The sequence below is a fragment of the Trachemys scripta genome, chromosome 3 (genome assembly GCF_013100865.1).
Source record: "Trachemys scripta elegans isolate TJP31775 chromosome 3, CAS_Tse_1.0, whole genome shotgun sequence".
Lineage (NCBI taxonomy): Eukaryota > Metazoa > Chordata > Testudines > Emydidae > Trachemys > Trachemys scripta.
Window position 1 is genome coordinate 67,938,142 of NC_048300.1, and position 21,721 is coordinate 67,959,862.

The 21,721-nt window shown below is 41.5% G+C and overlaps 1 protein-coding gene across 1 annotated transcript in view; it reads right to left on the reverse strand.

The window, feature by feature from the left end:
* The window catches only part of CATSPERE (catsper channel auxiliary subunit epsilon), a 68,182-nt gene that overhangs the window by 5,120 nt on the left and 41,341 nt on the right, over positions 1-21,721 (reverse strand). Inside the window, exons 8-12 of the mRNA XM_034764996.1 lie at positions 20,649-20,755; positions 16,509-17,001; positions 14,818-15,292; positions 2,704-3,143; positions 1,387-1,445 (exon numbers count right to left, since the gene is read on the reverse strand). Of these exons, the coding sequence (XP_034620887.1) occupies positions 1,387-1,445; positions 2,704-3,143; positions 14,818-15,292; positions 16,509-17,001; positions 20,649-20,755 (1,574 nt within the window). The remainder of the gene's footprint in view (positions 1-1,386; positions 1,446-2,703; positions 3,144-14,817; positions 15,293-16,508; positions 17,002-20,648; positions 20,756-21,721) is intronic.

Here is a 21,721-nt window from a genome sequence, read left to right on the forward strand (position 1 = left end):
TGCTGCCGGCCGGCCCGCCCCTGCTGCTTAGTCTCAGACTTCCCGCGAATCTCTGATTCGCGGGAAGCAGGGGAGGGAGCGGGGCGTGCAGGGCTGGGGAGGAGGGGGAAGTGGGCGGGGTGAACAGCTCTAGCGCGGGGCCCTCTTGGCGCGGGGCCCAATTCAGCCGAATCGGCTGAATCGGCCTAAAGCCGGCCCTGCTGACCCGGCTCCCCGCCGGCCGGGGTCCCCGCGGGCCCGGCTGACCCGGCTCCCCGCCGGCCGGGGTCCCCGCCGGCCCGGCTGACCCGGCTCCCCGCCGGCCCGGCTCCCCGCCGGCCCGGCTGACCCGGCTCCCCGCCGGCCGGGCTGACCTCCCGATTTTCCCGGACATGCCCGGCTTTTGGGGATTTCCCCCTGGACGGGGATTTGAGCCCCGAAAAGCCGGACATGTCCGGGAAAATCCGGACGTATGGTAACCCTAACAAAGGTGCTTGTTTGAAAACTTAAGAAGCTGAAAAATGGAGGCTGGCACCATTAGCAGAGGAGAGGTGGAAGTCACATCTTGAGAGCACATCAGAGATGACAGGTAGGGTGCAGATAAGCAGTAAAGGGCCCTGAAAGCAAAAGCAAGTAGCTTATGTTTGAGGTGACAGAGAAAGAGGAGCCACTGGAGGGGATGCAAAGAGAAGGTGACATGGAAAAAGCAAAAAGCTAGGAATATGATCTTTGTAGCAGTGTTTGGAATGAATATAAGTGGGACAAGACTGCATTTGTCACAGATAGAGGGTAGGAGGTAGCAATAGTTGAGATGATGAAGGCCTTGCCAAGTGTTTTAGCTGTGTGGACAGAGGAAGGTTGCATCTTAGAGATATTATGCAAGAAGAAGAAGCAAGATTTACACAAGCCTGTGAGAATCTAGAGAGAGGGCCAAGTAAAAGAAGACATACACGCCTAAGTGATAGGAAGATGGTGATGTTGTCCACGGTGACTGAGAAAATAGGTAGCAGGGAGGGATTGCAGAGAAAGATTAAGAGCTCTGTTTTGGCCAGGCTGATCTTAGTCTAACTGCTAGACATTCATGAGACATCAGAGAGGGTGAGATTTTAGAACTGGGGCCTTAGTTACATTATTGTATCATAAATCAGATGCAACTCCGTTGAAATCAATGAGATTATATTGTGTACATTAGATTAAAATCAGGCCCACCTTCTTAAAATAAAATTGAAATATACAACTTTACATTTCAAAAGCAAAGCAGATAAACTCAATTAACACTTTAAATCTATGGATTTAAAACACTTTTAATTTATACTAAATCAGAACCAATGGACTGTGATATTCAATATATGTATAAATTACCATCTACATCATCTTAAGTATCTTTAACAAACACACAGTACTTACAATGCTGCTGTGTAATTAGGTTCAAGGTTGTAGTCCATTTTATGGTAAAATTTTATTGTCTAAAAGAGACAGAATGATGAGGAATGATAATTAGGAAAAATTCTTTAAAAATCTTTGCTTTGATCACGGACATTTTCATGAGACAGAGCACACCTTAGAAAAGATAAGCAGGGATGAAGACCAGCATCAGTGGGCTCTGTCTAGTAAAACACCTGTCACAACAGTATATATGGCATAATATCTAGCACTAAAGATACTATTTCAGTGGGCTCTTTGGGTTCCTGGTGAAGGTCTGAAACATTATGAGCTCATCAGTTTATCTCTTCTGAATTATATAAAGAACACTAGCCTGTTTTTCACCCAATCACACTACACAGATGGGGATCTGATGAAATGCAATGAAAGTTATTGTCTTCTTACTGAATAAATGTATAACAAATATTAAAAAAAATCAATCTTTTCATTGTATGTTATTTGTGAAACAAACAACCATCAGTTTGTTTTACAATGTTCAAAAAAATGAACAAACTCAGTCTTAAATTTCCTCTTAGGGCTTGTCTGTGTACTACGGGGTGTGATTTCTAAAGTGTACTAATGTGTTGTGCATTAACAGGTCCATGTAGGCCCTGCTGGTGCACACTAAAGGTTCCCTAGAGTGTTTTAACATAGTACTTCATTAAAGTGCATGAGAAACCTTTAGTGCGCACTAGCAGGGTCTACATGGACCAATTAATGCACAACACATTAGTACATTTTAGAATTTGCAACCTGGTAGTGTTCATTTCCCACTGTGTAGAAAAGCCCTTATTCAAATAAGGCCCTTTACTAAATCAGTCCCTTTTCTCTCTTGGGGAACAAGCTTCTTTAAAGCTCCATCCCCTATCTTGTAAATATACTTCTGCAAAGCTACGAGATATTTGGCTTCCAAAAACTTGTGGTGACTCCCATAATTCAGATTCCAAAACTAGCTCCTTTTCTTACTAAACTAGAAAGCTAATAATTATATTTAAACTGCAAAGATTATTTTTTATTTCATATATCTAATATAGCAGAAAATTAAGGGCTGATTCATCTTGGATTTATGCTGGCAAGAGCTGTCATGGCCTCAACAGCAGCAAATCTGCCAGGGAAGGAATTTGTGGGGATGGGAAGCGGCCCCACCCCCCCCCCTGAACACCCCCCACCCCCAGTCTATTGCCCAAAGAAAGCAAAGAATGGAAGTCTATATGAAGATATATATACTGCAAATTATGCTAAATATATTGTAGTTAGAAAGCAAATTGTATTGTATACAGGGACCATTTTAATATAACGTACCTGGTTTTTAGTACAGATTCCACGAGCTATTTCATAATCGACATATGTTGTCTGCATCAGCAATTCTGGCCTGTAGATTTCCACATCTGTGGATAAGCCCAGATTCTCTATATAGATTATTTGAGCCCAAAATGTCACTTCATCTCCCATGTCCAGGTAATAGACATTTAAATCCATGCTGTGCTTAAATACTACATATGGGCAAATATCTTGAAAACCATGTGAGTAACTAAACATTTCAGTTTTCAAGGGATAGTCCTCACGGTGTATACTAGAACCATTGATAAACAGCATATATAGGTTACCAGATGGATTCAAGTAAAGGACTATGTTTTTGCTTTTCTTTTGCCATTCAGGGAGCTCCACAGCATCTTTCATTTCAACTTTAAAAAAAATCATCATATTGTTTTTCATCTTTATCACAGTGTTCCCGAAATAGTCTGCAGGAAGGAAAAAGAAGAGTCATCTTTACCTGTGTCCTTTAAATTTCCATACCGATGATGAAAATACGAATTCTTTAAAAAAATATAGATTTGTTTTTCTATTTCTATTGTACTTTCAACAAACATAGTATTTGTTCCTAGCCAAATTTTCTCCTGCTCATTATATTGTCATGCAGTGTGATCTGTGCCTTTTGGGTGCTGTCCTCTAACACACAGATGATGCTGTAAGTATCTAAATAATGAAGTGCTTTAGGATCGTTCAGGATGAAAAGTGCTGCATGGGAGCAGGGAATGAGGGAGACTGTGTGGAGGTGGGAAAAAGAGTAGGAGTGAACAACCAGGTTTCTGTGACCATGGCGATACAGAAATGAGCAACCCTGGTTCACATTTTCTTCACAAACATGAAGATACAAGTTTTTATTTTTTTAATTAATGAAAGATTAGATACTGTGCATCCATTCGTCATCAAGTATATTTGATAATGAACATTTTTGTCCATCACAGAGTGGTTACTTACCTTACAGTAACAGTGGTTCTCTGAAATATGTACTTCACATGGACCCCTCTCAATGTGCATACACACTATGTGTGTGAGACTGAATTCTCTTGGGCAGCTGCATGTATTCAGGTCATGCCTGTGCTCTGGATGTCCTCATGCCCCCCAATGCTGAGAGCGAAGTAGACCAAAACATCTCTGTTCCTTTGCCAAGACACTATCTCAGAGCAGTAGGATTCTGTACTGGCAGAAGAGGAGGGTAGGTTGTGGAATCCATGTGGATGACACATTTTAAAGAACCACAGTTATTGTAGAATGAATAACCATTTTTTCTTTTTGAATGTTTGTCCACATGGATTCCACTCTTGGTGATTCACAGCAGTTGCCTTTTTATTTGGAGGTGTGTACAAGGAGTTCCACTTAAGCAATGATTAAAGGACAGCCCTACCAAAATGGACTGATCTGGAAGCCTCTACCAAAGAGCAATATCTTGTGAATGTGTGGACCAAGCTCCACATAGCTCCCCCAAAATTTCAGAGATAAGGACATTCTTCAAATAGGCAGCAGAGTCTGCTTGGGTGCTAGTGGAATGAGCTCTAATGTGGCTAGGTGGCTGTAACTTGGCTAGTTTGAAACATGCACTTATATAGACAGAGACCGATTTTGATAATCTCTGTGAGGCTATTGCCTGACCAGTAATCCTATCAACAAAGGCTGTAAACAGTCTAGGCATATTCTTGAATGATTTTTGTCTTGTTCAGGTAGTATGACAGTACCCTTACTACATCAAGTACATTAAATTAAGTTTCCCCTGGGGTTGAGTCAGTTTTGGGAAAGAAAACTGGATGATTAATAAACTGTTTCATATAGAACTCAAACAGTTTTGGGCAGAAACTTGGGATGAGTGCTGAGAATAACCCTGTCCTTATGAAACACTGTTTATGGGGGACCTACTATGGGGGTCTGAATATCCTCTACTCTTCCAGCTGATCTAATGGCCACTAAAAAAAGCAGTCTTCATTGATAAGTGGTATAGGAAACAAGATTTAAGGGCTCAAAGAGGAGACCTATCAACCTTGTTAATACTGCATTGAGGTCCCAAGAGAGAGGGGCTCCTAAACTGGGGGGGGGGAGCGGAAATATGACTAACGTCCTCAAGGAATTGCCTTAAGGTCCTGGCCAACTATAGATTGAGAAAATACAGAGTGGCCCTGGATAGAAGGGTGGTTTGCAGATATTGCTACTGGATGGACCTTATGGAACTAACAGGCCAGATTATTTCAGGGCAAGTAAATAACAAAATACTGCTGAAATGGGTGTTGTCAGGGGAGACGACTCATGCTAAGATGCCTACATAGAAAATCTCTTCCACTCAGCTTTATAAGTCACTCTAGTTGAGGCTTTCCCCTTTGGAGTAGAATGTTCTGAACTTTTCTCGTGCATGTAAGCCAGCCTGGATACAGGCTGTTAGATGTAACAATGCTGGGTCTGGGTGCAGGATCTGACCATTGTTCTGCAAGACTATGTTGGGCAGAGTAGCTAAGTGATTGATGGCTGTGCTAAGAGGTTCACCAGATCCAAATGCCAGAACTGCTCGGCCCATCATGATTATTGATCCAGCATCTTGCCTCAGTTTCCTCAGGAATCCTGGGGATCAGTAGGAAGGCATATATCAGTTTTGGTGTCCAGAGGATGAGAGAGGCATCTGATAGGGACCTTGGATTGGAGCCTCTTCTGGAGTGGAATGCTTGGCATTTCTTGTTCTGGTCTGTGACAAATAGGTCTTAGACAGGCATCCCCACTATAAGCTTTGCAATACTGGATCCCTGATTGACCATCAGAGTTGTCTGAGAACTGTCTATTGAGGTAATCTAGTAGTGAGTTCTGCACACCTGGAAGATATAGAGCCAACTACAAGATCTGGTGACGAATATACTAAGTCCAGAGCCAAATGGCTTTCTGACAAAGCAGAGAGAACCTGACTCCTCCTTGTCTATTGACATATATATAGTCGTGGTGTTATCTGTCACCACTTGGATTGTGGCTCTCTGGAGTTGAGGAAGGAATGCTTTGCATACCAGGCAGATAGCTCTGAGTTCCAGGGCATTTATGTACAAACTTCTTGAGTCAACCTGCGTCTGAAGATGATATAGATGAGCTTGTGACGTTGCACTCCATATGTTTTATGGAAATAGGCTTATGAGTGTGAATATGATGTAACTGGAATATGTTTTATGAAAAAGGTCTCTTGTAAGGTATCATAACAAAGGTCATAACCTACTGAATATATTCCTCCTATTTGTATGTATGTATCATTCTAGTATCTGAAGATAGAAATATGAAGTATAACTCTGAGGTCCTATTGTAATTATGCAAAGTGTGGGCCATTAATGGTGATTTAGAATCTTGATGGCTCCCATTGACCAGGACAATTGGTTGTAAATGGCTCTGTTTACTTACAAACCTTCCTGTGTACGTGTTAGCTAGCCCAGGAAGAATGGAGGCTGGGGTCTCACAGGACACGTGATTGTGTCACCTGATACTGGAATCCATCTTAAATCTGATACTTTTCCATTTAGAAGGAGGAGTGGGGACCCAGAGAGACAAAAGATTCCTGCCTTTTACCAAAGCTATAAAAGGGGGTGGAACAGAACAAAGGGGTTGCCAATCATGAGAACACCCCTGCTTTCCACCTAAGACGTCTGCTGGAACTAACAAGGACTGTACCAGGAGAAAGGACTGGGTCCAGACTAGGAAGGAGTCTAGTCTGTGAAAGAAGTTTATTGGAATATCTCTGAGGGTGAGATTTTACCTGTAATCAGTTTCTTAATGCATTAGGCTTAGACTTGCGTGTTTTTGCTTTATTTTGCTTGGTGACTTACTTTGTTCTGCCTGTTCTTATTTGGAACCACTTAAATTCTACTTTTTATATTTAATAAAAACACTTTTGTTTATTAATTAACCCAGTGTAAGTGATTAATACCTGGGGAAGCAAACAGCTGTGCATATCTCTCTATCAATGTTATACAGGGCGGACAATTTATGAGTTTACCCTGTATAAGCTTTATAAAGAGTAAAACAGATTTATTTGGGGTTTGGATCCCATTGGGAACTGGGTGTCTGAGTGTTGGAGATAGATGACCTGCTGAGCAATTTTCGATTGAAGTCTGCAGCTTTTGGGGCGTGGACCAGACCTGGGTCTGTGTTGCAGCAGGTTAGCGTGTCTGGCTCACAAGGCAGGGTTCTGGAAGTCCCAAGCTGGCAGGGAAAACGGGCTCAGAGGTAATTCCAGCACATCAGGTGACAGTCCAAATGCAGTTTCTGTGACTGAACCCATCACACAGCTCTTCATCCTTGGAGGCATTTATCAGAATCTTGGCAGGCAGACATGCAAAGAAGGGTATTTCCTTTAACACCTGAAGTAGCCTTTTCCCACAAGTTTAAAAAGGAGAGGATTCCTTGTGGGACTGTGACCATCATGTCCATGTAGTGCCTGCTGGGAAGATAAACTGATTCCAACCACCTTTACATGAAGCATAGATGAAGTCTGGAAAACTGTGTCACATAGATGCATGAGGCCATATGTCCAATGTGCCTTTGGCATGCTCTTACAGATGTCTTTCGGTAAGCCTGAAGTTGGCTGAAGAGGTCCAATATAGTTTGGAATCTTTCTTGTGGAAGATAAGCTCTTACTTACCTGGAATCTCACACGGCTCCTATGAACTTTACGCTTTGTATCAGATGTGTGGATTTTTCTTTGGCTTTGAGGCCTAGTATGGCAAAGAGCTTGAAGGTTACTTGCTCCGAGTTGATTACCTCATATGGTGACTCCTTGGATCAACTATCAATAGGATTTGGACAGACCTGGATTCCTTATCTTCTTAAGTGAACTGTTATGACTGCCAAATACTTGGTGAATAACCTTGGTGCTACTGAAATATCAAAGGGCAGGACCCTGTATAGATAGTGAGATGTTCCTGGTAGCAATCAGAAGATATTTCTTGTGAGCAGATGTATGTTGTTGAGATGTCAAAGGTCCAAAATAGGCCACCAGCCCCTTTTCTCCTTTAGAAAATAAAGGGAATAAAACTCCCTGCCCCTGAACGCTAAGGGCCTCTCTTCCATTGCTCTGACATGCATGAAGTAAGAGACTGCACCTCTTGTTTCAACAGTATTTTGTGACAGGGACTGTTGAAGGACAGGGATGATGGGTGGTAGATAGGACGGGACTGAAATTGTATGCAATAGACATTGCTGACATCTCTTGGACCACTGTGCTATAGTGAACCTACTCCAGGCTTCCTGAAAAAATAATAGCAGTTGCCAAAATGGGGGAAAAGGGGTAGAGATCCTCCAAAAGTTCTACTAGGCTCTAGACTGGGGTGTGAAAATTGCTGTTGAGAGGAAGACATCAGGTACACCATAGCTGAGAAAGAGATGATGGGTCATCTGTGTTGAAACATTTGCTTATCCCTTGGTAGCTCCAATGCCCCCTGTGGGTTTGAGAGTTGCTGGGCAGTCTCTGTAGCCCACGAAGGACTCACTTCTATGCCCAGAGTCTTTCAGGCCCTTCTTCCAGAGCACTGCTTTATTGATATAACAAAACTTGCAAAGTAACACAAAACTCACATCAAAGCTGGATGCTGGGACTTAAAAGCCTTTCATTCTGCTTCCCTCTCTCTGTTCCAAGGCTAGTCACAGGAGACAACCTTGCTCTTGTAGACCCCACTCCCTCTCAGCTGAGTCTTCTCAGCCCTTTATAGAGAACACTTGACCCCTTCCCAACTGTATCTGATAATTGAAAAGGGCTGGCTGGCCCCAGACCCCTTGTCTCTTAAAGGGGAAGACCATTCAGTTACAGGTTTATAATAGTAAGGATTAGAGGGATGCTGTCTGAAGGAGGTTTGAGGTCCAACTTGCTTCCTCCTTGGGGTTGGAATGTGCAAGTCTAGAGAATGCAAAGTGGCTCTAAAGTCCCTTAGTGAGTTCCCTGAGGGCTTCCTAGCTCTTTGAATTGAAGAGGGTGCAGCCCTCGAATGGAAGATGTTTTGCTATGGTTTGGCTCTCCTTGTATATTCCTGCTGACTGGCGCCAGGAGGATCATCATATTGCTACCTATCTGGCTATGGTACAGATTTAGCCATGACACTGTTTCAGATGCATCCAAAATAGTCTATAGGGATGTTCTAGACATCAGTTGCCCCCTGAACATGATTGATTTTAATTCTTCTGTGTGCTTCTGTCAGAGCCTTTCCATAAAACTGAGAAAATTTCTTCCAATATAGACTGAAGTACCTGGTCAATAATGTGCATCTGGAGAATGGCAGAAGAATCGGGTTTTTTGCTGTGCACACCCAGTCTCTTTTTCACTGATGTCTGCTTGGATCTTTCGTGAACAGCCACTACGAGTGAGCCAGGTACTTGTTGTAAATAAAGTACATTGAGTCCTTAGGAGGAACTTGGTACTATCTATCCACCCTCTTGGAAGTGGCAGTTATTGATGTTGGACTCTGCCATAAGTCCTTTGCAGATCGTAACAATCCCTCATGAATAGACATGGCAAGTCTACCAGACATGGAAAGGAGCAGAATGTCTAGTAGTTTGGGTGACTTCTCTTGCACTACTTCCAGTAGGATGTCAAAGGTTTCCGTCATATGTTTCATCATCAGGTCTTGGAAGACCTTAAGTTGTCTGCAGTAGAGGATGTTGAGGGATTGGCTGCCTCATCAGGGAAGGATGACAAAATTGCAGCTGGGAACAATTGTTCCTCCACATCTGCCAATTGATTGTTCTAACTCTTCAGGGGAAAGGAAATAATCCTAGAAAGAGGGTAGAGAATGTTGGCTTGCAGACACATGGCTGCCTACCCCAAGGCACCCAGTAGGGCTATGACTGATAAGTATATGGATACTGGACTGGTGGACACAGAAAAGGATACCAGGATGGCTGCTCCCTGAAAGACCCATGCTTTCTCCCGCTCAAAGAGCAGTCTCTGGACTCCCTCCCTGATTCCCAGTGTGGCTGAACAGGTGAAGTAAATGGTACTGATGTCTCAACTGCTCTATATATCATGATTTTGAAGACTGAAAGCCTAGTTAGCACTGCTGACATTGTACGAGCCAGCAAGGACTTCACTACAGGACCCATGGACAGGTCACTTGGTGCTGAATACACCATAGATGGGTGCCGACTACTGTAGGCATCAATGTGTTGTCTACCAAGGTGCTGGGTACTGTTGGGATGCTGCCAAATCGGTGTGGCCATACTGAATGAATGGTGTGAGCATAACTTGACGTGACTTAAACCTGGCTGAAGAGGATCCTGGGAGCAGGGTCCCCTTCAAGCAGAAGATTTGATAAATTTAGGCAAAAGTCTCTAGCTTTCTGAGTTGACCTGGAAAAAAAACAGCAGATGGAGCAATGGTCAGGGATACACCCCCTGCCTAAACAACAACAAAAAGGCACTTAAGAATACCTATCATTGAGTGGCATAGAAGCATCACACGAGGGGAATGTCTTATATCCCAGAGATTTAGCTTCCATTCAAGTCCCAGTAGCAGGAGCGGAGGGGCAGAGCTCCAAATCTACTAATTATCTATTAAAAATGAATATTTTCCTTTTTAAAGCCAAGAAGCAAACTAAAAATTAACTACCTACCTGCAACTCTACTAACTAATCATGAACACTAACTGCAATAGAGTTATAGAGAAGCAGGCAGACACTGCAAAGAGTTCCAAATTGCTGCCACAGTTGGTAAGAAGGAACTGAGGATGGCTGGGCCCACTCTGCCCTTTATGCACTCAGGCTGTGGTGTGAGGGGGGCATGAGGGATCTGGCATGCAGGTGTGGCCCCAATGGATGCTGTTGGCCAAAAATAATCCAATGCTGCAAGCACTGCGCACATGCACCCCAAGAGACGACTCCATGAGGACAATCACTTGAAGAAGAACAAATAGTTATGATGAATGAGGAGAAATACTTTTTTATGTTTGTTTTAAAGATCAGATTAGTGACTTGTGTTTAAATTAAGGTCTACACTAGAAAGCTATGCCAGCAAACATTCCTATGATAGATGCAGTTTATATTGGCAAAAAAGTACTTTTGTCAGTATAGCTTATCCTGGTTCCTTGAGAAAAATAAGCTATACAAATAAAAGCATTTTTATGCTGGTATAACTGCACCTATACTAGGATTTTTGCCAGTATAGGAATGTTGTAAAATAATATAATCAATATCACACCCATAACATGTTATCATACTGGCAAAAGTTTCTAATATAGACCCAGCTGAAGAGATTCTCAGCCTGTGAGAGAGAAAAACGGTGCTTTTTCGACTGCAATTATTATTTTTACCTAGAAGAATAGAAAGAGATGAGACCAGGACAAATTTCTTAATGGGCCCATTTTTAATTAGTTTAACTCAAACTAATGGACAGATTTATTTTAAAATTCTCAGAAAACTTAGTCTTTTGTCACAGATTATGTGCTGTCAACTAGGGGAACATACACTGTATTCATCATACAAAACAAAGAGGTTGAATCTCTACTTTAAGTGAAAAACTTAACACAGCCTTAACTATGGTGTCTCGCCCAGTACCTGGTCCCAATCACCACCCCAGGAATCCAAAGAAGAGACTGTAGAAGTGAGAAGAAGTGCAGAAGGAGAGCAAGGGGTATAGATCCATAGAGTCAATTATCTCAAAGAACTACAGCTAATGCATTTGTTTCTCTTTCAAGTGCAGCCTATACAGATCAACACTCCTGGGAGATGAGCAAGCAGTAAACTCACATTCCACAATTATTCAATTAATACTTCCATGACTGCTCTCCCAAAATACGCAGCAAATCTACAGGTTAAAGGTATGTGTTGGACTCCTAAAAGCAGCGCTATTTATGTCAGTTATGGAAATATTACAGAGACATACAGCTGAAGCTACTTCGGACCTAGTAGAATATCAAGAGGTTGTCAGTTACTGTAACCTCTGTCAGGTATCAAACATGCATGAATAATGTAATGCTTTTGGATAGTCTTTTCAGCCAGGTAGAATGGATCTCTCTGAGAAGGCCCTGTGATGTTACTGACATGAACTGTGACCATATAGATCATTGTTGCAACCAGGGTCCTATGGTTCACCAGGTCTTGTACAGAGGGCGTGTCTATGGAAAAGTTGTAGTTTGCTGGTTATGATTATACTGTCTGTATGTGTGTATCATTTTTGTATTTGAAGTTATGAATATTGGCTATGTACTTGTATCTCAATGTGTTTGATTCCAAGTAGCCTCAGTGAAGCATTTGGTCGGCTTCTTGAGAAAGGACTATTCTCAGTAAGTGCCCAATCAAGAAACACTTAACTGACAATGAACTCTGGGAAACCCCAATCCACATCTGAGCTTTCCTGGGAACATTCAAACTAACATGTAAACAATGGTGTCGGCCTGCAAAAAGCTGAATCATTCATGGACACGTGACTTGCCCAGGTGGTTACAAACTCCATCTTGTTGCTGTGACTTTGCACAGAAGAACAAAGGGGTTTCCGCCCACAAGAGAGAGAATATAAAGGGCCCTGGAAGCCCCTCCATTTTGTCTTCAGCTGGCTGAAGAGATGGCCTCTCCACCCCAAAGAGATGCTTGAAAAAAACTGGAACAAAGGACAGTAACTACGGGGGTGTGAGTGATTGCTGGACCCAGACTAGGAAGGAGTCCTGTCTGCAAAAGAAGCTTATTGGAACATCTGTGGGGGTGAGATTTCATCTGTAATCAGTTTCTTAATGTATTTCTTAATGTATTAGGCTTAGACTTGCGCGTTTTGTTTTATTTTACTTACTTTTGTAACTTACTTTGTTCTGCCTGTTATTACTTGGAACCACTTAAATTCTACTTTTTATATTTAATAAAATCACTTTTGCTTATGAATTAACCCAGAGTAAGTAATTAATACCTGGGGGAGCAAACAGCTGTGCATAGCTCTCTATCAGTGTTATAGAGGGTGGACAATTTATGAGTTTACCCTGTATAATCTTTATACCGAGTAAAACGGATTTATATGGGGTTTGGATCCCATTGGCAGTTGGATGTCTGGGTACTGGAGACAGGAGCACTTCTTAAGCTGTTTTCAGTTAAGTCTGCAGTTTTGGAGCACGTGGTTCAGACCCTGGGTCTGTGCTGGAGCAGACTGGTGTATCTGGCTCAACAAGGCAGGGTTCTGGAGGCCCAAACTGGCAGAGAAAATGGGTTCAGAGGTAGTCTCAATGCATCAGATGACAGGTCCAAGAGGGTTTCAGTGCTCAAACCTGTCACAGGCCCCTTCTGGAATTTCATGGGAGATCAATCTTTTGCCATAAGGCTAAACTGGCCATTCAGATGAACAAGGCCAGAAGATCAGTTTCCACTAATGCAGAGATGTTCCAGAGAACCGTAAGCTATGAGATGGGGGAGGAGGGATAGCTCAGTGGTTTGAGCATTGGCCTGCTAAACCCAGGGTTGTGAGTTCAATCCTTGAGTGGGCCATTTAGGGATCTGGGGCAAAAATTGGGGATTAGTCCTGCTTTGAGTAGGGGATTGGACTAGATGACCTCCTGAGGTCCCTTCCAACCCTGATATTCTATGTTTCAAGAGCCAAACAGAACCCAGAAAAGAGTCATCAAAGGAATAAGCACAGGTCCAGGAAAAAAAGGATGAACAGATCCAGAGCCCGTGAAAGTTGAACAGTCTAGGGCCACCAAGGGACCTTATTTCAGAGCTCATGTGCCATAGGGGATTGTGCAACAAGAAAAATGTTGACGCCTAACTTACTCCAGTAAATGTCTTGACATGGAAGGCTCACTGCAATGGCAAATGGAGATAAGATGCAATGAGCCTCCTTGGCACTGAATATCACAGATTCCTGCACAGCACAAGAAGTGTAAGGGCTTGAATACACAGATCTCAGCACCAAAGGGCACAAAGTTGGGACATCACCCACACCAGTTTCCTTCCACATTTAGGAACTACTGAATACACAGCCAGCTTTGGCACTCTGCTTCCTCACCTTCCCCAATGCCAAGTGAGACTAGTGAAGGTCAAGTCAGAGTCATAACTCCTGTACTTTTTCTCTCTCCCACTGTTCAAAAGACAAAGTCTAGGCACCAGAAAGTCATTCTGTTCAACCTCTGGGCCTTCTTAGTAGAGCTCAATGCAGAGAAAACCTTAGCTCCAACTTTTTATAATCTGGTTTTGATAGAAATAGTCAAGGGATTTCTCTACACCAATTTTACAAAGCATGGGTGCTTACTTAAGGCAAATATAGCTATGATGTTAAGGTGCCTTTCAATGTGAATGCAGTCAGACACTCAGCACCACACTTACTCAAGTTGGCCTTAAATCCTTCAACAGTAAGAATTTAAGGCAGCACTCCCATCTCTAGACCTTTGGGGAATGGTATTGAAAAAGACATGAAGCTTCTGCCTATATTGTGCCTCACACTAAGGCATTTCAGCCATCAGACATGAACATCAATGTCTGACATTATGAAATTGCATAACACATTAGGCATACGGCCAATCTTCTTGGTGGTGGCTAAGACAATAGAATCTACAGAATCAACTGTACCGTCAGAAGAAACTGTTTAGTGGGGCTGGACCAAAATAAAACTACCATGGCAGAGAGTGAATGTGTGTTTGGGGGGGGGGGGAATGCCCAATGATGCCCACAATGGCACATAAAAGGTTTTTGTTTTTACTAATACTAAAAATACTAATAAGGTGGGAAAATGATGGAAAAATGTGTACAAGATACTGTTAAGTCCTGTAGGGAATCAGAAGGATTGTTTGTAGGGAATCAGAAGGAACTGAGGGGTGGTTGCAGTCCTTTATATTCTCCTGGTCTTGAGGAAGATGCATGTATTGCCCCAATAGATACTGTTGGCTAGAAGATTTCAAGCTTCCCTACTTGTGGCATGCAACTCTCAAGAATGGGGATCCATGTGGCAATACTTGAAGGGCAAAATTTTGTTAACTATAATTTAAATATGCCTATTCATCTAAAAATGGTAGATTTCAGTCCTTCTGAACCAATTAATCTAATCAAATACATAATTGCTATAATCATCAAGAAAAGAGATATCTTCAGGGATCCCCTTATTTCTGAAGTTGCTGTCTTATACCCAAATTATTATGTATTCAAATGTAATATACTTAACCAATAACCAGTTGGTGAATAGTGCTCCCTCGAGATACTTCCGATAGTGTCTGATTTAACCCAGATACTATAACAAATCCATTAACTGTGTTGTTTTTATAGCTATAATAGATCTTTTCCTTGTTCCACATCAGCATAGATGGTGATGCTGAATATACAAATGCCATTTGCATAAAACCCTGGGGAGGAGCATTTAAGGAAAAGTCTCTCAGGACCCACAAATCTCGGTCTTCGTTATAAGCTGACAGATAAAACACCCTGGAGGAGCTGCACCCAATGCAGGCCATCAGCAACGAAACTTCAGATGGGCGTGAGTCATAGCAAACAGTGCCTATAGATAAAGAAGCGGCCATTGGCAAATCTAGGACCCTCTTTAGCTTCGTTGTATCTGTTATTTTAATAAACACATTGCCATCATATCCTAGATATTGTTCACTTGGTGTCCATATTGCTACTGTACTTAATTTTCTTCCACTCTGTAAAAAAAATAAAAATTGAACAAAGCTATTAGATAAATAGTACATTTAAGACACTGTACAAACTATTCCCTCTCAAACTTTGCATAAATGATACCAGTATCTCCATTAAAAAGTAAAAAAGATTTTCAGCTGATGTAATTAGCCTAGCTACACTAGAGTCAAGTTGCTGTTATGGATTGGGAAGTAGGTGGTCTGGCCTAGTAGAGAGAGGGAGGGAGCGGGCGGGAGAGAGAGAGAGAAGGGGGCAGCCAGGGCTACAGCAGGGGAGCTGCCATACGGCCCCTCCCGCTGCACCGCCTCCAGTCACCTGCCGCGAGGGCTCCACTCTGGTCGGCGGGGAGGGAAGGAAGAGGACTGCCCTGCAGAGTGCTCTGGTTCTCCGCGCCGCCGCCCCCTACAGGGCAGCCGGAGCGGAATAAGAACAAAACAAAAAAAAAAGTGGCCGTGCCGCCCTAGGATTGGGCAGAACGCCGCCTCCAACAATCTGCTGCCCCAAGCACCAGCTTGCTCAGCTGGTGCCTGGAGCCAGCCCTGGTTAGAGGCTGGGGTCAGAGCCAAAAGTGGTAACTGACGATTGGAGGTAAGACATAAGGGCAGGAACTAGAGGAGAGGCAAGGATCAAGCACAGTGCAGGAGCATGGTGTAAACAGGAGCAAAAGCAGGGGTCAGGTAGTAGCCAGTAGAGCAGGAAAAGGGATGGGTGCCAGAGGCAGGCACAAGCAAGGTCCAAAGCAGCCACAACAGGGAATCACTTTGTTGCTCAGACAAACTTCCTGTGCCTCCTTCTGGCTTAAATAGCATGGTTGGACCAATTGGTGGAGCTGGGTGATCCCCCAATATTAGTGTCTTGGGTGAGGCTATAGTCCTACTAGCTTCTTGGGCCATCAGATTTCAGAAGACATTAGGTGGAGACCAGCAGGCAGCTGCTGTCTGGGGACTCCTAGGCCTGGGTTCATAGACCTGGGACATCATATTCACAAACTTAAGTCCTCATCCTGGAACTAGCTCCATGTGGGTACTCCTCTGGACCCATGTAGAGCCAACTGTAGCATCAGGTACTTATTTTTAAATGACCTGAAAATTAATTTGTTGCACTCAGTGCACTTCTAATTCCAAACCTATTATTATATCAGGGGACCAGTGGGTTAATCCCCAGGCCTAGTGAAGCACTTTCATATTTCAAAATGTAAAACAAGAATTGTGTGTGACTTACCTGTACTGGATATTCAGATGAACACCAAAGTCTTGACTGTATTCCAGTTATTCCCGTTTCTGGTAGATTGTATTCAGGTCCAAGTTTAAAAAACCGATTGGACTCTCTTTTGTAAACTGTCCCCATTATTAAAAATAAGATTCCATCATCAGTTAAAACAATATCAGTTACGTTGTGACTTAAGTCAAAGTCCAAAATGTGTGATGGAGCTTTGATTTCTTTATAAGTTATAAATCCATCATTTGTATGGAAAGTTCCAAATTCTGACAACAAAAGTGCAGTTGTTGGAAAACATGCAGACCACTCAATGTAGGGCTCACTACCAGCTGGGGAACAGAGGGAATTGTCACTTACATTGTTAGGAAATGGCTCTTCAGGCCTGGAAATGATAAAGGGACTATCTAGAACAAAACAATCCTGAAAAGCTATTGCCCTTCCATGGATATTAGTTATGATGTCATCTAACATTGCAGGTACATTAATTTTCCAGAATCTGAAAATGGAAGAAATGACAGATAAACTGGCAAGAATTAAACTTTATATCAGATTCATTAAGAAAAATAATTCCTGACAAATTTCAGAGTTTGTAGCAACTCCAAAACAATTTATTTCCCATTTCTTTTTAACAATTTCTCTAAACCTTTAACATTTTTCAAGTCACAATATTCTCAGGCACACCCTACAGTCACAGTGTTCAGCACATATGCCAGCAGCTATTAGAGTAGTGGTACTGTTGTTGCTATACACAAGCTGTGCATTCCTGATCACAACCATTTCTATTTGTAGGGACATACCACTTTTCCAAATTGTTTCCTGCTATTCCCCCATTCTTACCAAATGTAAAATATAAAATTAAAATAAAATTGGGGGTGGGGGGAGGGAGAGAGACCAAAATCTGCCTTCAGTGGGACTTTAACCTGCAATGGCAGCCAGGCCTCTAATGTTCAGTGCTTCAGTAAATGCTGGGAATCACACATCTCTGAATGGTCTCACATAAACAGGCAAGAAATGTATATTCTGTGGAGCTGGGAGCACGAGGACTGGTTATGACATCATGGATTATTGTGGCAACAGCAGATAGAGCCATTATTACAGTCACTTTTGCCATGACAATAAAAACTGCATTACTTTACAAAATGAGTTTCCTAACTTTAGGTGACACTGATGACACTAGTGGATGAAAAATGTATGTTAATAACATGTTAATAATCAGGATATGAATTATTTGGTCACAAATTCACTTGGTTCAATGTTTAGCTAGTGGTAGAGGTATCCAAACTTCCAGAATTCTATAAAAATAGGGCTGTTTTAATAACGGAGGTGAGATAGTTGAATATGAGAAAAAACAGCCACATTTTGTCTTTAGATATACACATGCAACTGCTATTGATTTCAATGCAAATTGGATGCATGTATTCAAAGGCCAAATTTGGTCCATACAGAAGAAGAATGAAGTAATAAAACTTTCTATGTGAGCATGCATCAGCATTACTGGAGAAACAAACCCTATTACTCTATATGACGAGCGATCTTGTTTTTCCACTCTCTTTTATTTGGTTCTTCATACTACTACCATATAGAGAAAGAAGAGGTTAAAAATAAGACAGAAAATAGATATTACAACTCATTTCACCATAACAGCAATTTACTAAAACTGCCATCATTTATAAAAGGATTTTACCCAATTTGCCAAAAATGCTTCTATTCCTTTGGTTAAGTAAGTGCAAATATTAGAGAAAGCCTTTATCTGACGATAAATTTCTTTGATATAATGATGTGTTGCTATATTGCCACCTAGTGATGAAATGGATGAGATCCAATTGAAAAAGATGTTTCACAGAGATGACAGTAGGCCAAATTCAGTTTCTAACCCAAATGTAACAGGGATGTAAACAGTGGTGTAAGTTACTTGTTGAGTGTAAACTGGTTAGAAAAAGGCAGTAAGATGAAAATTAGTGCAATTTGTTTTAATATGGTATTCAGAGTGTGTAAAAACAACTGCAAATTAAAAGTCAAAGGGACAGATGGGGCGCATGTTTCAGGAATGCAGCTAACAAAAGAGCCCGCTACACTTTAAGACAGAATCATCGTCAATACTCCTGGGGCCAAATCTAGCCCTGTGGTAAGCCTGTGTAATTCCCACTAACTTCAATGAGCATTTGTGCAGGGCAGAATGTTGTTACCGCAGAGTACCACATTGATGGAAAACACACTTGCTTTGCACATCCACTGAATAAAAAAATCAGTGCAAGTTATTCTCCTTCACCACATATCTATTTTCTGATCAGCTCACACCAACGTATACATTATAATATCATTTACATCCCTGTTGAATTTGGCCCTTAGTGTTTCTGTTATATATTACATAGTTTTGTAAATATTATAGCATTAGAAATTAAAATTAATATGTGCCAGAAGATGGAGCAAACAGTGAAGAAAGTAGAGAAATCGACAGTTGGAGAGTCCTAGGGTTAAGATTAATATTCCTACTGACAAAAAATTAAATACCAAAAGAAATACTGCAGAAGGGCTTCATTGTCGGTTCAGCACACTGCCACTACACTGAGGGGAATAGAAAGAGGTATGCGATAACCAAGCAGTGTCCCTAAAGTATTCTTAACAGTCAGCTATGCCTGGACATATGAATTACCATTATCTGGATGTTCTCATCCACTAGAAATTTTCTATAATGTCAGATTCGTCTTTGGGAGAAACTTTATATTACTTTCACAGGGAGACTCAGTGGATTGCTGGAAAGAAGAAACAGCCAAGACATGCTCTGTAGAGTGTGTATTGAGCTAACAATTCTATATGGAGGGATGAGAGAAGATGATGACCTACTCACCACACAGGTTTGCCCTGGTGAGAGGGAATGATCCAAAGTGCTATTTTCAAACAGGGCTTGAAAACTAGCCAATAAGAAAAGAAACATAACTTGGAGGAAAGAGAAAAGGAAGGAGTATCTGACTGAGATACTTATTTTTTAAGAAGGTGCTGCATTCAGCAGAGTACCACAAACAGACTGTGAGCTCCAGGGAACTGACATGAGTTGGGGGAAGGAAAATTGACCTTTGAAATGCTAACTACCCATAAGCTTGATAAGTAAGCTTCTCAGCCCATTATAATGATGTTTTGTGCAATCTTAGGCCCCAGTCCTGCAATACACTGCCCAATGGTGTTCATGCATGTTCAGTGGCGCATTTGTGTAGTGAGGTACAGGATCGAGGCCATGGTTTACATGAGAACAAACATATGTTTTGTTTTTAATGTTTCTTCTCTCTTTCTAAAATAATGAACAGTTTCTTATTTAAATGAAATTATAATTTAGATTTAACTGCTAAATTGGTGGGGGAGCATGGGCTGACTAACCATGCTGGGAGATGACAGGCTCGTCCCTCAAGGAAGAAAGGGTATACAGACTCACACACAAAAGCTATCTAAAACTAGAAAATGAGGTTCAGAGGCCACAATAGCATTAAGTGAGCTTTCATATTTTGGGGAGCTGGGGCACTGTGATCTCACAATGAAAGCCACTGAAAGATGTGCCATATTGTGTAGGCATCTGTGGGCTTCCTTCCCCAGGCAAGGTACATCAGTGATTACTATACATTTGGATCAAAGGAATTTGAAAGGCTTTTTCCAGTTGAGTTCTTTGGCACCAAGCCACCAAAGTACTTTGCACCTAGGAAAGAGGTCAGGAGGGCCTATATATAATTCATTGCAGAGGGGTAAGCTCTCCCCCCAGAGTCTGAAATTGAAAGGAGAATTCCCAACAGATTCCCAGAATCCAAAGAGGCTTGGCGGCTACTGCCCTCTTTGCAAATTCCCAACCCCTTCCATACTGACAAGAGTACTAGAAGGACACTCCATTAGGTTCCCTGAAAGTTCTGTTATTTTCCCCATAGGTTTTTCTGCCAGCGTCTACAATATGGCCACTAATTATTTCTGTACTAGTTGGTGTCATTATGATAAACTTTCAGTATCTTTTCCTACAGTATACATTACCAACTAAACTGAGTGTTTTGTAAGATGCTTACATTATAATATATCTACATAGCTATAAATGTGCAATCAGATGGGTGTGTGAAAAATCATTTTAAATGGAATTCTGTTCAGAAAAAATTAAATGAAATACAGTACCCCAACTCTGGAAATGCAGTAGCAAAGTATTCGGTATTTCTAAAATAGGTCTGAACAACAGGTTCCTGTCCCAAATTCCAAAACTGCTTGCTAAGTGTCTTAGAATACTGTTTAAGTAAAATAAAGGCTGTTAGTTATCATACATTTTTATGTCAATATAGTTTAAGGTTGTATATGAAAAATCTCAGGGTTAAAATACTCTTTAAATAACATTCTAAAGTACACTTCCAAATAAGGATGCATTATTAAACACATTTACACATTTTATCCACATTAGAATATAGTATATTTGGAACCAAAATTAACTTTCTTCGCAATATATCCTAAAGTATATATAGCAGGAAATTAAAAAAAATAACACACAGAAATCTAATAATAAAAGTTTATCGAAAATAATGAAAATTTTATGTTCTTCTCCAAATTCCAGTACTTGAATTAATAATATAATTTTAATTCTAGTAACTCTGAGGCAAATCAACACATTTATGAAATGAATATTAAAAGATGCCAAAGAGAAGCAATTCAGCATGGCAATTTATAATAAAGTAATAACTCCTAAAGGGCATCCCTTGGTCATGGATGCACACCTCACGTTAGGTATGATGCCAAAGGCTAAATATCATCAATCACCCCACAAAGGCATCAGGAGTGCATACTCTGACAATGTTTACTGCATATACCAATCCTGCAGGCTGATCCATGTGGGAAGAACCTTGTGCTCACATGGATTCCTACTGGGTGCAAGAATCCATCTGCACGTATCAGCTTGTGGGATCAGGGCCAAAATGCACTTCCTTAAATGGTAAAGTCTAGTTCTACTGTTAAATTCAGTTCTATAAAAATGACATAATGGGTTCACTGTTTATTATGTCTTGTTACTGCCGTATCATAATTATTTAGACAAAAAGTAAAAAGAGTTTTTTTCTGAGTGTCAGCCATGCAAATTCACTCTAGAATGAGAAAGTCAAGTTTGGATCTTTCCTTCTCACCTACCACCACCAGCAGCAAAACAGCTGTGGGCTAAATTCTGACCCTAACAGAAGTGTTCTGATGGTAGAATTTAGCTCTGCCAC